The 14,858-nt window shown below is 36.1% G+C and overlaps 1 protein-coding gene across 3 annotated transcripts in view; it reads right to left on the bottom strand.

Annotated features, from left to right (window-relative positions):
- Positions 1 to 14,858, bottom strand: part of LOC122804952 (retinol dehydrogenase 12-like) — a 495,784-nt gene that overhangs the window by 399,141 nt on the left and 81,785 nt on the right. For 2 of the 3 annotated variants that reach the window (XM_044075182.1, XM_044075180.1), the window contains exon 2: positions 10,156 to 10,295. The exons of the other annotated variant lie outside the window; for it this stretch is intronic. In XM_044075182.1, coding sequence (XP_043931117.1) covers positions 10,156 to 10,246 — 91 coding nt within the window. In that variant the 5' untranslated portion in view covers positions 10,247 to 10,295. The remainder of the gene's footprint in view (positions 1 to 10,155; positions 10,296 to 14,858) is intronic. 3 annotated transcript variants of the gene reach the window in all.

Consider the following 14,858-nt stretch of genomic DNA (forward strand, 5'->3'; position numbering starts at 1 on the left):
ATTGCCTTAAAAACTAAGATATACACTAGTGTCTGCTCACTATTTTATTTATTTATTTATTTATTTATTTTTTACCAAGGAATGAATTAGGGAGATATTGTAGGTGGACCAGTCATTAGTGACTGGTTATAGCTTTGGATAGAGGGAATAATAAGGAGAAGATTACGAGGGTCTGGAATTAAGGGAGCAAGGACATGCGGGGTTGTTAAAATAGTAGCTTTTTAATGTTTAGTGAGGATTTAAAGGCATTAAGGGAATCTAACAAAGTAATAGATGTTGGTAGAGCATTCCATAATTTAGCTATGGAATAGGACTATAGGCTTTGTCCTGCTGTTGTGTTTGGTATTCATATGATCAGAAGTTGTTTGTGTACCGTAGATTTCTAGAGGGGGTATAGGGTTGAAGGTAGACAGTAGAGCAGGGCATTTCTCTGGGTTATATACTAGCTTGTGAGCCAGAGTTAGTTGGGTATAGCTGAAGTATTGGGAGAATTAATACCAATTTAGCATTTTGATAGCTTGGTAATGATGGGTCTGGTGTTGCAAGCTGGAGGCAAATTTTGCAATTTTGTAGTAGCAGCAGTGTAGTTTATTAAAGAGGGAGGAATGAAGGTTTATGAAGATGAGAGTACCATAAAAGAGGGAGGGAAGTGGTAAAGCCTTGGCCAGCTTGATTTTTGTGGGTTTATCCATGTATTTTTGATGCCTGTGGAGTTTACCTAGTTTAAAGTGAGTTTTTTTTATAGTGTGAAGAATGTGTTGCTCATAGGAGAGTTTATTGTCTATTCTTACACCAAGTAGTTTTGCAGAATGAGTAACCTGAATTTCCGTTTTATCTTGAGAGAAATTTTAAAGTCTTGTGGTGTTGGTTTGATGGAGAAAATAAGTTGCTTAGTTTTGTTTTGGCATTTAGAAGTAATTGAGAGTCATTAAGCTAGGTTTGTATGGATCTGAATGCTTTTTGGGTTATTTTTAGGAGGTCTTGAAAGTTTTTGTAGGAGGACATTATTGTGGAGTCATCCACATATTGGACAAGTGTGCTTTAAGGAGACATTAGATGTAAATTGTTTATGAAAATATTAAACAGCAGGGGTTCGAGGATGGACCCTTGGGGTACTCCTGTTTTATTTAGCAGATAGGTAGATTGTTTGCTCTTCCATTTCACTGATTATTGTCTGTTGTGTAAGTAGTTAGCAAACCAGAACAGCGTACATAGGGAGCAGCCTATTTCTGGCAGTTGTTGAAGTAGCTTGGCATGTGACACTATGTCGAATGTCTTGGATATGTCCAACAGGACTACTGAACTTATTAGACCTACATCTAAAGCCTTGTTCACGGTGTCTGTGTTGGGGTGAGGAGGTTGTTGTCGATGAGGTGGTTGAGTAGTTGACTATGGTATATGCTTTTCTAATATTTTGGAGGGAGTAGAAAGAATAGTGATCGGTCTATAGTTAGTAAGGACATTTGTATTACCACCTTTATGGAGTGGGGTTATAATGGAATTTTTCCAGATTTGTGGGACGGTTCCTTCAGAGGTGGATCGGTTTATTAGAATACTGATGGGGTATGCTATTGTATCAGCAGCAATCAAGTATTCTGGGGAGAGGTTGTCAGCAGATAGGGAACAGGGTTTCAGTTTTTTTAAAGTTTTAGAATTAGAGAGGTAGTATTGGTTTCTGGTATTGTTTTAGTGGTAGGTTCCTGGGATGTAAGATGATTGGAAGAAGTTTGCATGTTTGCTTGCTCCATGTTTGTATTATTGGTGGTGTATGGATATGAGTTTGTAGGGGGTTCAGGAATGAGTTTAAGGATGGTATCAATAAAGTGGGAGGTGAAAGTGTGGGCTATACGTTGTGGGGTCATGTCAGGGGATGGAGATGGATTTGGAGTGGTTCTGGGATTGAATAGAGAGGATACAGATTTCTAAAAAATTGGGGGTTGTTTTTATGGGTGGATAGTTGTTTTTAGAAATATATATATATTTTTTTGTTATTGATAACTAGTTTTTTGGCTTGGTTCCTGAGTTGTTTAAAGTTAGATTCATTTGTCAGTGTCTTGTTACTGCGCCAGACTTTCCAGGTTCTCTCCCTAGCTAAAAGTAGTAGCTTTGTAGGTTTAGTTAACCATGGACCATGGCTAATTTTGATTATTTGTGTTTGTGTAGGGGCAAGAGAGTTAAGGGCATCTAGAAGGACTTTGTTAAAACACTTAACAGCTTCCTCTAGTTGTAGAGAATGTAGAGGGCTCCAATTATGGGCTTTTAGAATGGAGTTAAATGTTGATGGCTTGAAATTAGTGAGGTTTCTAGTTGTTTGGTAGCTATGGGGTTTTGGTACCTGGGTTTGGGTTCTATATGTGAAAGCAGGTAGATGATCACTCAGGGAATCAGTGAGGGAGCCTGAGTTATTGAATTTATGAGGATGTGATACAAGGATCCAGTCAAGGGCTGTTTTATGTTCTCTACATATATATATATATATATATATATATATATATATATATATATATATATATATATATGCATACATATTCATTGCTGAGGTATGCTGCGAATATTATACAGAGCTATTAACCACAAGCAATTCTTCATGAAGAGTAAATCTAGAAGGGTAAGAATTTCTAGTATTTATGTCCTCCACATGTTTTATGCAGCATAAATTAAGACATTTTATTCATATTTGAGTTAGGCACTAGACATTGCAATATGCGTATTAAATAACTCAAGAATTTAAAGTTCTACACGTTACATGTCAGAATAAGAAACTGTATCATTATTAATATTAATATTACTAGATTTGTTCAGTAGACTTTTGAAATGTTTTTATTAGCATTGTTAATGCAAATACCAGGCCTATGCTGCTAGGATTTTGTAAAAAGGATTACAGACATACCTTTCAACCTCTTAGCACAACAAATATGGACAAAGCCTAAAGTAATGGGGAGACAAGGCCCCCAAAATAGTGCCATATTTTAAATATTGCTCTTATAAACTTAGAAAGTTGCTTGAATAAAAGGATTTGTGTTGGCAATGCATTTTCTGAAGGGTATGAACTCTGAAACTCAAATGTTTTTCATTATTTAGTGACTGTAACCCTCTGTAATTGGCAACAAAGCCCACAGATTTTATTCAGAATAGACCAAAAATATGAGGCAAAAGTCTGGACATATGGACAGTTGAGATGTATAATTACAGAGTTAGTGCAGCCTGCAGTTTATGTGTAATGTATTCACTGTGAAAATGCTGAATTCATAATTATAAACTACAGACACTACTTTTACTTTGCACTCTGAAAACTGTAGTTTCACTCTAACATGTGTCCAGAAAATCTCATATAAGTGGATAAACAACCACCGACTAGATATACAATTTGGGAAGGCATGAATGTGGTAGGAGAAAAAGCTCCAATGGGATATACGTCTGATCTTCCAAAATGTAAATCTTTGTCAGTCATCTTTTTGGAGAGATAAATACAACTGTTCCTGTGTTTCAAAGTGCTCTAGCACATAGGCTTACAGCTATTACAAGACTTCCAGTGTTGCCTGTTTGGTCTGTGTAATGAGTGGCCTTGTTAATCTGTTGGATGGTTTCTGGTATGTACTGTACAATATATTTAACACTTTCGTATGTGTGATCTCTTTGTAATGCCATATATATATATATATATATATATATATATATATATATATATATATATATATATACTGTGGTTTGGAATATTCTATAAACTATATAGATTTCTTTTTTAGGTCAGTGGCTGAAATGGGCCGTTATGAATCAGTCCATTACCCTATTCAATCATCATTACAAAATAAACAAATATACAGCAACTTGAATTATCTCTAGCTAAGAACATAATAGAGTTTCTTAGTATTCAGTCCCTTTTGCACCCTCTTTTTTCTCAGTGCACCAGATCAACCAAATGTAACAGGACCAGGACGTATATGACTCATAGTATACTGCACACATGCCAAATATTTAATTTTTTCTCTGCAATTCTTTCGTAACTTAGCTTTAATTTTGGTAGAATAAGCACGTTTAAACACATTTAAATTACTGAATGAAACTCTAAGATGGCTTCATAATCTCAGACTTGTACCTTTATTATTAAATGTTATTTTGTCTGACAAAATTAAAGCTCATCTGACTCAGCACTTTATCTGTATAATGAGACCCTTGTCCTATAATAACCAAAGTCCTTGGACCCAAAGGTGCCATAGCTGGCAAAATGAATCATTGATTTTAAGTTTAGTTCACATGTGCAAACTAAGAATGCAGTAAATTAATTTTGTAGTATGGCATTCTGTTGGAATAAATAAATAATATAGAGCACCTAAACCATCACATTATAGTCAAGTTTAGGTTAAGAAAGCTCCATATAGAATCAGGCTGTAGGTTTAACTTTTAACAAAAATATAATGTGTAGGATGAAAATAGTCAGGTGTTGACACCCATCACAGATATGCAGAAGTATTTAATCTCTACAGACACACATACACACACACACACACACACACACACACACACACACACACACACACACACACACACACATGCAAACATATGCACATTATATAAATAAATACATTCATATAAATACATATAGGTGCACAAACATTTACACAATATACAAACACACACATGCATATAAATACACGCACAAACACATACACAGACATACACACACAGAGACATATAAATATAAATACACACACACACACACACACACACACACACACACACACACACACACACACACACACACACACACACAGACACACAAACCTATATATACAGATATAACTATATACACATACACCCACGTGCATGCATGCACACACACATACATACACATATGTACAAATAAATACACACACACACACAGATGCATGCACACATAGACACTACCTAAATACATAGATACAGATATATATATATTATATATATATCAAATATATATATAAATTTATATAATGAATGGTCAAAATGTGTAATGAACAACAAAGAAAAGACATTGACCATTTATTATAGCAACACACCACCAGAGTGACACACAGTATATCAAAAAAGTGAACAGATGTCCTTTTCCAATGTACTACCCACAACTCTATCACATTCAGCTCAAATTTGTCTGAATAGTAATGTTGTTATGAGAAGGGGTTTTGTAAAGTAAGCTGCATGTTTAGGTTAGGTGCAGGAGGAGATTTAGGGTATGCATACATTACTAAGGTAGGCAGCGGGGCACAAGACAGCTCAGTACAGATATATGCCCTAAGGCACAGGCATGTATTAAAGCCATTTTAGTCCTTGGACATTTATAATTGAGAAAACTGAAGCATGAATGGTTAGGCTTCAAAAGGCTCTAGGGCCATTAGGCTAGTAACTTCCTATGATCCTATGACACTCACCATGCACTCATTCACACCTGCACACTACAAATAACCCCTAACACTCACACTTGCATGCACACTAAATCTATCCCCTTACCTAATCCTTACCTCTTTTCTTAACCCTAGAAGACACAGACACACTCACACGCAAGTTCCTTGCTCCGCCACTTGACATTGTTGACCAACTGGAATTTGACCAAGTTAGCATTCGCATAAATTGTCTTTCATTTACATCTTGCAGCTACTCACTTGTGTCACACAAATATGAGTTGACCAAATCAGTTGTAACCATAAATACATATTCATAATTGCACACACACTCACACCTTTACAGACCCATATATGCACACACACACACACACACACACACACACACACACATCTGTGTGTGTGTGTGTGTGTGTGTGTGTGTGTGTGTGTGTGCGAGCGTGTGAGTGTGTGTGTGTGTGTGTGTGTGTGTGTGTGTGTGTGTGTGTGTGTGTGTGTGTGTGTGTATCTACATACACTGATTTATTCATCTAGTTAGTATTAATACCACCTCAGGTCTCACTTAAAAAGACCTTGTGAAACTAACTTAGTTAACTCAGTGTAAATATAATAAATAAACCAATCAATTAATAAATAAAATATTCATATATAAATAGATCTACTTTAGAAGCTCGAAGTTTCAAAACCTTGAACTGCAAATGGTCGAGACCACAAGATTGAAGTAGTGAAACTTTGAAATTGTAATAAAAAAAAAAATGATAAAATTTTTTTTATGTTCTTTGCATACACCCCACATCCCCTGCTAAATAAATATACCAACTCCGAGATCGTACTGCAGTCAGGAAAATGGTAAATTTGCCATTGCAGCTATACGGCAATCTCCATTCAAAATGTTTGAAGTTTCAAAACTTAAATCTTTTGATCTTGATCATTTTCAGTTCGAAGTTTTGAAACTCCGAGCTTCTGAAGGTAATCCATATAAAAACATACAGGCAATATGAACACACACACACACACACACACACACACACATACAAATATATATATATATATATATATATATATATATATATATATATATATATATATGTATATGGGTCTACTTTACATGGTCGACATTTCAGAAAGTCGACTTTCATATGACTGAGACCATATGTTCGACTTTCAGAATGCCGACCATGAAACATAAAAACACAACAAACACTTACCTTAAACTGTTAGCAGGGGGCTCCACCTTCCCCAACCCCCCCCATAACTTTAATATACCAACTCCGAGATCGCACTACAGTGCGGAAGTGGGAAATTTTTAAATTCCGCACTGTGCAGAGATAGCGGTTTCCCTTGGTCGGCTTTCAAAAGTTGATCATATGGTCTCGGCCATATGAAAGTCAACTTTATGAAAAATCAACCATATGAAGGGGACCCATATATATATATATATATATATATATATATATATATATATATATATATATATATATATATATATAGTTTTATTCATGCATACATATATATATATATATATATATATATATATATATATATATATAGATATAGATATACACACATACACACACAAACACACATATATGTATGCACACACACACACACACACACACACACACACACACACACACACACACACACACACACACACACACAGCCACAGGATTGCTTTGAAAAAAGATAAAGAGGTGAGCATGCTTAATAATTTTCATTCAGAGGCTACAAAATTTCTTTGCAATCAGATTAATCTGTTATAAAACAGAAACCTTTATGGATTAAGAATGGAATAATCTAACACTGTATTATTTTTAAAATATACTTTAAATCTCACCAGAAAATCTAAACTGAAAATTTCCTACATACTGCGTGTAGAATATCATGTGTGTTGTACCTTTAACAAGCATTTCCAAGGACTGCACATGCATATAAATAGCAAGCACATAATAGCTTCAGGGCCATTTTGAAAAATGCAGTCAGACTATGATCATGTATATGTATGTTTGCTAGTTTGTATATAAGTTAACATTAATTTGCCTCATTTCTTATGTGCTTGTATATAACAAAGCTGCATGAACAAGAACCCACAATGTTTGTCTGTCATTTACAATAAAAAGTGGATTTTGAGGGACTGGGAGGCAGCTGATCACCCATTTGGCATTAATTTGCTGCCTGCAGCACTTTGCGATTAGTTATATATTATAGTCCAATGTTTCTGACCATGTACAAGCATCTGTTGAGTCAACAAGCATTTGTTCAAGGACACACAAACATTGTATACTTAATTAGACAGTGTAGCACAGTATATACAGCAACATTTTCTTCAACAGCTGGCCATTCATGGGCTCTATTGAGGTCACAGGTGTTGGCTGGTTGTCCAGAACACCCAGAGTCTAATCCACTAACAGTGGACAGCTACTAGAATAGGCATGGAAGAGGTTCAGAAGAAAATTGCAACTGTCCTTTAGAATAAAGCACAAGAACCAGATGGGCTGCCTCCCAGTGTCTTCAAAAATTGTAGTTGTAAAAATGCAAGAGCAATCACCATGAAGGTATCAATAGCTGGAAGAAGCATAGCTTGGCTATGCGAAAGCGTTCATTTTATTTTCTCGAATAAACGTTTTTGCTATCTTCTTAAACGACTGCCGTTGGACTTTGCTTGAGACCAGCTGTATTTTGTGTTCTATTGATACCTTCGTGGTGACTGCTCTTGCATTTTTACAACTACTTTTTTCCTTGTTTGGTGAGAGCATCTTTAGCTGTGAGTAGTACTCCTGGTACTGTAGTCTTCAAAAATTGGTCAGTGAGTTGACAAGTCATTCAACAGACGTCTTCAACAGATCACTGCCTAGTGCAAAAATTGTAGAGCCAGCTGTAGTACACCATTTGAATGGGGAGGAGGAGCAGAAAAAATCCTAGGGAATTTGCATGCTTGATAGGATAGAAAGGCTGATAGCATTTCTAGAGGCCAACAATCTGCAGTACAGCAATCAAAATGAGTTCACAGCAGAAGGAGCTGTCAGTCAAGCCTGATCCAGATTTTGTTACTAGTTATGCCCTTACTGTCCCTCATATGGCACATTTTATTGCACCAATCTGCATTTCTCAATAACAAACTCATTTCCTTAGCACAGCCTCTGCCAGCTAGTCACAAACTCTGACATCACTCGCTTAACTCATCTATCCTATCATTCCCATGAAGACAACATACAGATTTAATTATCACACAGATACTTCACTTTCTAAATGAGACTTGTGTTGATTTTTTGTTAATAGTGTATATACTGTAAACAGCTGTATGCAGTTTTTACTTGTTGTTAGCAGATACGGGTATTTTACAGATAATGATCTTCATTCTGCTTGTTCTTTCTTTCTCTAAAGGTAATTCTGACTTTCTTTGTATTTCCAGTCTGTGAATGAATTTGGTCACTTGTGATCAGTACTCTATCCTGATAAGCAAATTTTAAATAAATAAAATAAAATAAATTAATAATAAATAAATATATAACCTTGTTAGGAGAATACCAGTAGACATTTTATTCCTGGACCGCAAGTCTTTGACTCCGTTCTAACAGGAAGATAATAGTAAAAGTAATGGAGTGGGGGGTAGGACAAACACTGATTACATGGATAGCTAGATGGCTGAATGGTATATACAGAAGATTCTGGAGAGAGGCAGAGACATTGCTATTGTTGGCAAAGGGGGCAACTGCCCTGACTGCAAGATGTCAGAAGATGAGATCTTCATTACCAACAAATTAATTTATGGAAGCACTTTAGTACTATGTGTGTGTGGTTTTGTTATTTATCAGAATTCAGTTTAAAGTAGGGAAAGTTTTTTTTTACCTTAACTTAAAGTTCACAAGGATCAGGATGCTATATGGGAATAGCCCTGGGTGCCAGAAGGGCTTACACCTCTGGACAGAGTGACAGTAATGTGTCCTGGATTTGTTACTTTAGTGTGTTTCAGACATATCTGAGGTAATGGCAGTAGATGATTTACAAATGATGTGTGGCTTCAGGTAATAGCTTAATGGGTGGGGTTAACTGGAATGGGATGGAGCTAAATTGCTGATATTTAGGGAGGGGTGTTATAGAATTATGGGGAAGTAACTGATGTTACAATGGTGGGTTTTCAAAAGTCATGTAAGAAATGTTACTTAACAGACATTAGGTACAGAAAAAATAAAATGGAATGTACTGCCCCCGCTGAATTTGACCTATATCAGAAATCTTAGTCAATAAAGCTGTGACCTGAACTACCATTAAGCTGACCAATAAAATACTTATCCATGGATTCCATCAATTGCTTCAAAAGTACACAAAGCCAAGAATCAGTTCTGAGCTCCACAAACTTTTCATTGCACACACACACACACACACACACACACACACACACACACACATACACACACACACACACACACACATGGATGGATGTAATTTTAGCATAAAAAAAAAAAAAAACATACTGCAGTATCCAAGGACCAAACAGCAAGAAATTTATTCTTTCACCAAAAGAACTTTAATGTTTAAAAAAACAAGTAGACAGATTTAATACTTTCATCTAATCTAGACATCTTCAGAATTTGTAGTAGCTCATTCACAACTTCCTTTTATCAGTTTGCAATCATATGACCAAAAATTTAAAGGTACATGCACAACATGCAAAAACTCTTGGAGCTTATACTCAAGGAATTACAATTCACATACAAATTTATATAAATCATTCTAAAACGTAAACAACTCAGCTGTGAAAAAATGTTTCATAACTTACTAGCTCTTCTCTTAAGGGCACAGTAAATACTAACACAATCATTTGGAGTTTCAGTGGCTTTAGTCCCCAGCTGCCATTGCCACTTCCTCATTTCTAAAAGATATCTCCAGTCACCACCTCTCTGACAAACGTCCCCTTTTCTAAAGCAAAAAATAAAAAAAAAGTTTAAAATTTAAACACTGTATTGCATAGTTAGCTAGGGCATTGGTTACACAACCATATGTGTGCTGGTATATTCTCAGTTTTACCAATGTAGAAAGCCTTGCAAGATTCACAATATGTGAGGTATATACTACACTAAGTGTATTACAATGTACCAGTTTTCTCATTTTCAGATAATAGGTATGAGTGCCTATTTCCTCTGTATTAATGAAACAGCAATGTGCTCACCTATGGTATGTATATGCTTGCTCAGACTGACCCCCTGTGCTGACCTTTGTTTATGAAACAAGTTCTTAAAATTACACCTCCTGCTAAACACAATATTAGGTGCACCTTCTAAAATTGCTTTGGGCAATTTCACCTCTTCCAACACCCACCAAAAATTTCAAATTGTGCTAGATATTTTTGCACTATCAGTAGTGTAGTCCATTAAAAAATGTTCTGGATATGTGTTGTTTCAGTTGTTATTGTTTCACCTTTATTTAAACAACAGTTACCCGGGCTATATTCAATAATTGGCCTGTATTTTTCTCTGTCTGTCATCCATTATTCCAGATTTTTCTATTCAAGTAACTCTTGTGGGTAGCCCCTCTCTAGGAACATCCCAATTAACTTAATAACTTCAGTTCAAAATACTTCGTCATCGGAGGTGATTCTAGAGGCTCTAGCTAGCTGACTTTTAACAATACCTTTTTTGGTGCATGAGATGACAGCTGCTATAATACAGAAATTAATTACTATATGTTGGTTTTCTATATAAACTTGAAGCCAACCCATCTATCACATCTCTGTCCAACTGCACATCCAAGAAGTTGATAGTACCATAGTTAGTGTACTATGTGAAATGTACGAAATCTGTTTTAGTTTCCAGATGTATAATAAACTCTGCAAATATTTGTTCACTACATGCCCAGATAATGAAATCATCCAGAAATCAAAGATATGCCTTACAATACCTAAACATCTCACTTGAAAAACCATGGTCTTTTCTCCATGTCCATACAATACAATTTTTATATGAGGGTGCAAGCCACCTCCACAGTGACCCTGTATGTCTGTCTATAATAGTCACCATTGAAATATAAATATTTGTTCTTTAAAATACTATCCATGAAGTCAACCAATAGTGATAGTTCAGTCTGTCAAATACAGTTTAAGTTAAACATTGCATCACAAAATAATTCAAGTCCAACAGATACAAATGTGGACTAGTGTCTTTCATAGTCTGTTCAACTGTCACACTTTCCCGTGTTTATTTGGATGATCTATATTTTTGCACAAATTAGTTCAAGACCAGTATTTAAAATTTGTCCCTATTTTTGGGACTTTGTCCTCTGATTATTTTTGCCTTTGTCCAGATTTCTTGTGGTAAGAGGTTGAGAAGTATGATGCTGGGTGATTTCAGCTGCCCAATTTATAAGCTGCACAAAGCACAATGGTTTCTTGGCATCATCAACACCAACTCTCTTGTCCAATTATTGACCTCCTGTACTAGGGGCTCAAACCTACTAGTTCCGATCCTTACATATATGGCACCATTATGCATCATACATGTAGTTGCCTGGGCATATCTGATCCCTGTGAAATAGTATGCTTCTTAAGATCCCAAACTATCATGTCCTCAAATTCTAGCATCTTCAGAGACATCTTCAAGGCTAACTTGCTGGCATTACTTTCTGACCTAAGTTTTGTTAAAAGCTTCTACCCCATGATCCAATGGCTAAAATGGCTGCTTCTGCAACAGAGTTTTGTTCCTAATTAAACATCAGAAGTGAAGATTTATTTCACATTCATCACAGATAAATTTCAAATTCTGAAACAAAGCACTTTTTGGGAAACCAATATCAACAAACTGTACACCAAGAAAAAAACTATTAACCCTAGGAAATAAATGCTAACCTTTTTCCTCCAAAAGTGAACTTAAGAGATTAAATAATGAATTAAGCAAAAAATCAAACACTTGCAAAGCTAAGCACTTGTTAAATACTGTTATCAGTCCAAAAATAATCACATAAATTGCCATCAAGCCATCTTCATCTATGATAAAAACTTCAAAAACAACACAGTGTACTGCACTGAATTGACATCAAATGGTTCCACCCACACTGACCAAGAAGTTTGTAAACATACAAATGAACAAATTTATCTCAAGCTTGTCCATGTTTCTCCCTTCACAATATCTAGTCAACATCTCCTACTATGATTACCTCAGAAAATTAATGAAAGCTTTCTCCAAACTCTAAATCACTAGCTCTGTGGATCCCATTAACATACTAAGTTGTTTCCTTGTTACTATGAAACATTGCCTCATAGAATCCCTTGTACACTTGTTCAGCCTCAAGCCTCTTCATTGGTTACGTGCTTAAAGCTTGGAGAACAACTGTTGTGCTCTACCTCCTTAAGGGAAGTATAAACACTGACCTTGTGAACTGTAGTCTGAGTAACTGAATACCATTACCAGACTCACTTGTACTGTAATGGTAAGAATCATCAGTGAATTCATAACTAAAGATACTGTCAGCTTACAGTCCCCTGATCCAAGCCATTTAGGTTTAAGTCATATCCTGCCTGCTTAATCTTGACAAATTATTTTGGAAAGGGTCAGAGAAGCATTGGATGAAGGCAAATTGGTACAAACTTCCCACCTACAGCTATCCAAAGATTTTGATACTATTCTACATTCTGGCATTATTGATAAACTGATCCAGCAAAATATAAGCCCTTTTACAACTAATTGTATAACAAACTGGCTAATAAATACGTCACAGTCAATAAAGTCACACTTTTCTCAAAATGCCTTCTTGGTGTCCCCCAGGGCTCTGTTTTGGGGCCACTAATCTTTGGCATATACTTTACTGACAAAGCTAATGTCAAGGGTCTCTCACTAATAAAGTTTGCTGTGACTGAAAACTTAAAGGTTGTTATCAATACTCCAAATTACATTCATTTTTTTCCAAGATAGCCTTACCTGTTCAAATTCATGGTGTAAGAACACAAACTGTACTTTAACACACAAAAAAATGTAAAATTTTACTGTTTAGAAAACAAGAACACCCCTGCATTTGCCACATAAATGGCACTCCCTCCTAATGGACGATGTCATTAAAGCTCTGTGAATGTTCAAGGACAATAAACTCTCATTCAAACACCACATATCAACTGTCATTAGCAACTCCTTCTACCATGCCCAGCTAATTGTTAAAGGCAATTCCATGGAAGTTATTGTTCCTACTGCAGTCCTCCATTATCCGATCCATACTAGAATATAATGCCTCATTTGGCATGTATCGACCCAATCACATGATCCAAATAGAAAAACACAAAGGTTTCTCACTAAAAAAAAAAATCATACGTATGAGCTCCCTAACCTACATATAGCATCTGAAAATGCTATCACTGTATTCTGTCTCTTGTAGACTTCTATGTGGATATCTTTACCTAACCTACAAGGCAGCAAATGACCATGACCTACTTAATAGTCTGCTTGTCCATAAAGCTGGAAACACCACCAACACCTACTTTATGAACCTAAACTTACACCATAATATAAACAGGAGAGTACAGCTGTCTCAGAACTTACCATAACAGTTGATGTTTGAATTCCACACTGCTACAGTAGCCTTTGACCATTTGGGTTGTTTCCTGCCCAGAATATAACAACTTGCTAGCTTCACAAAGCTCTGGCTCCTTCCCACATCATCACTCTGGCTGCTGATTGCCCAGCTGTAATCAGGTAAATACCAGCCAGAAAAATGTGACTTCAGGACTTTCTTGCCCAGAGCAAAATAGGAAGCAACCTCTTCCTGAATATCTGATCAGATATAAATACAAAACCATTTTATTCTCCACCCCTCCCATAAAAAGCATGCAAAGGAAAGAAAGGGGGGGTGTAGCTACTATGGCAGTGTGGACTTGAAGCATCTGCTGTTATGGTCAGTGCAGCTTACACAGCTGCACTATGGGCATCATTCCCATGGCTACAGTAGCCCTTAGGCTATTTGGGTTGATTACCAAAGTTTATCAAACATGGGAGGAGGAAAGATAAGACTCCAAGATCTCCTGGAGAATGGTTCTTTCAAAGGTAGCTCTGGACATAGAAAAGGAATTCAGTTTGTAATGCTTTATGAATGTAAGTGCAGTTGACCAAGTAGCTACCTCTAGAATACTTCTAGAGTCAACCCCTTTCCAGTATGCCACTATAAAGGATAAAGCTCTCAAAGACTGTCTTGAGACTGCCTGTAACTGATTTGCCTTAGTGGGAATAACAAAAAGCAATAGCTGAGGATTAACATCTGGAAATAGTTTGTTTTAATACAGGATTTTTTTTTTCTTATTTCCATCCTACAAAATAAATCACTGATTAGCTTTTCTAAAGGACGTAGTTTTATCAAGATGGTACATGAGCTGTCTATGTACTTCTTTCTCCCTGGTTTTGAAGTTCTGGGTAAAACACTAAGTGATTTATGCCTTGATTCTAAGTTTGAGACTACTTTGGGCAGATAAGATGGATTTTGTTCTGAAAGTAACCCTATCCTTGTGGA

Source organism: Protopterus annectens, chromosome 6.part0 (genome assembly GCF_019279795.1).
Source record: "Protopterus annectens isolate FY-2018-M chromosome 6.part0, PAN1.0, whole genome shotgun sequence".
Classification (NCBI taxonomy): domain Eukaryota; kingdom Metazoa; phylum Chordata; order Ceratodontiformes; family Protopteridae; genus Protopterus; species Protopterus annectens.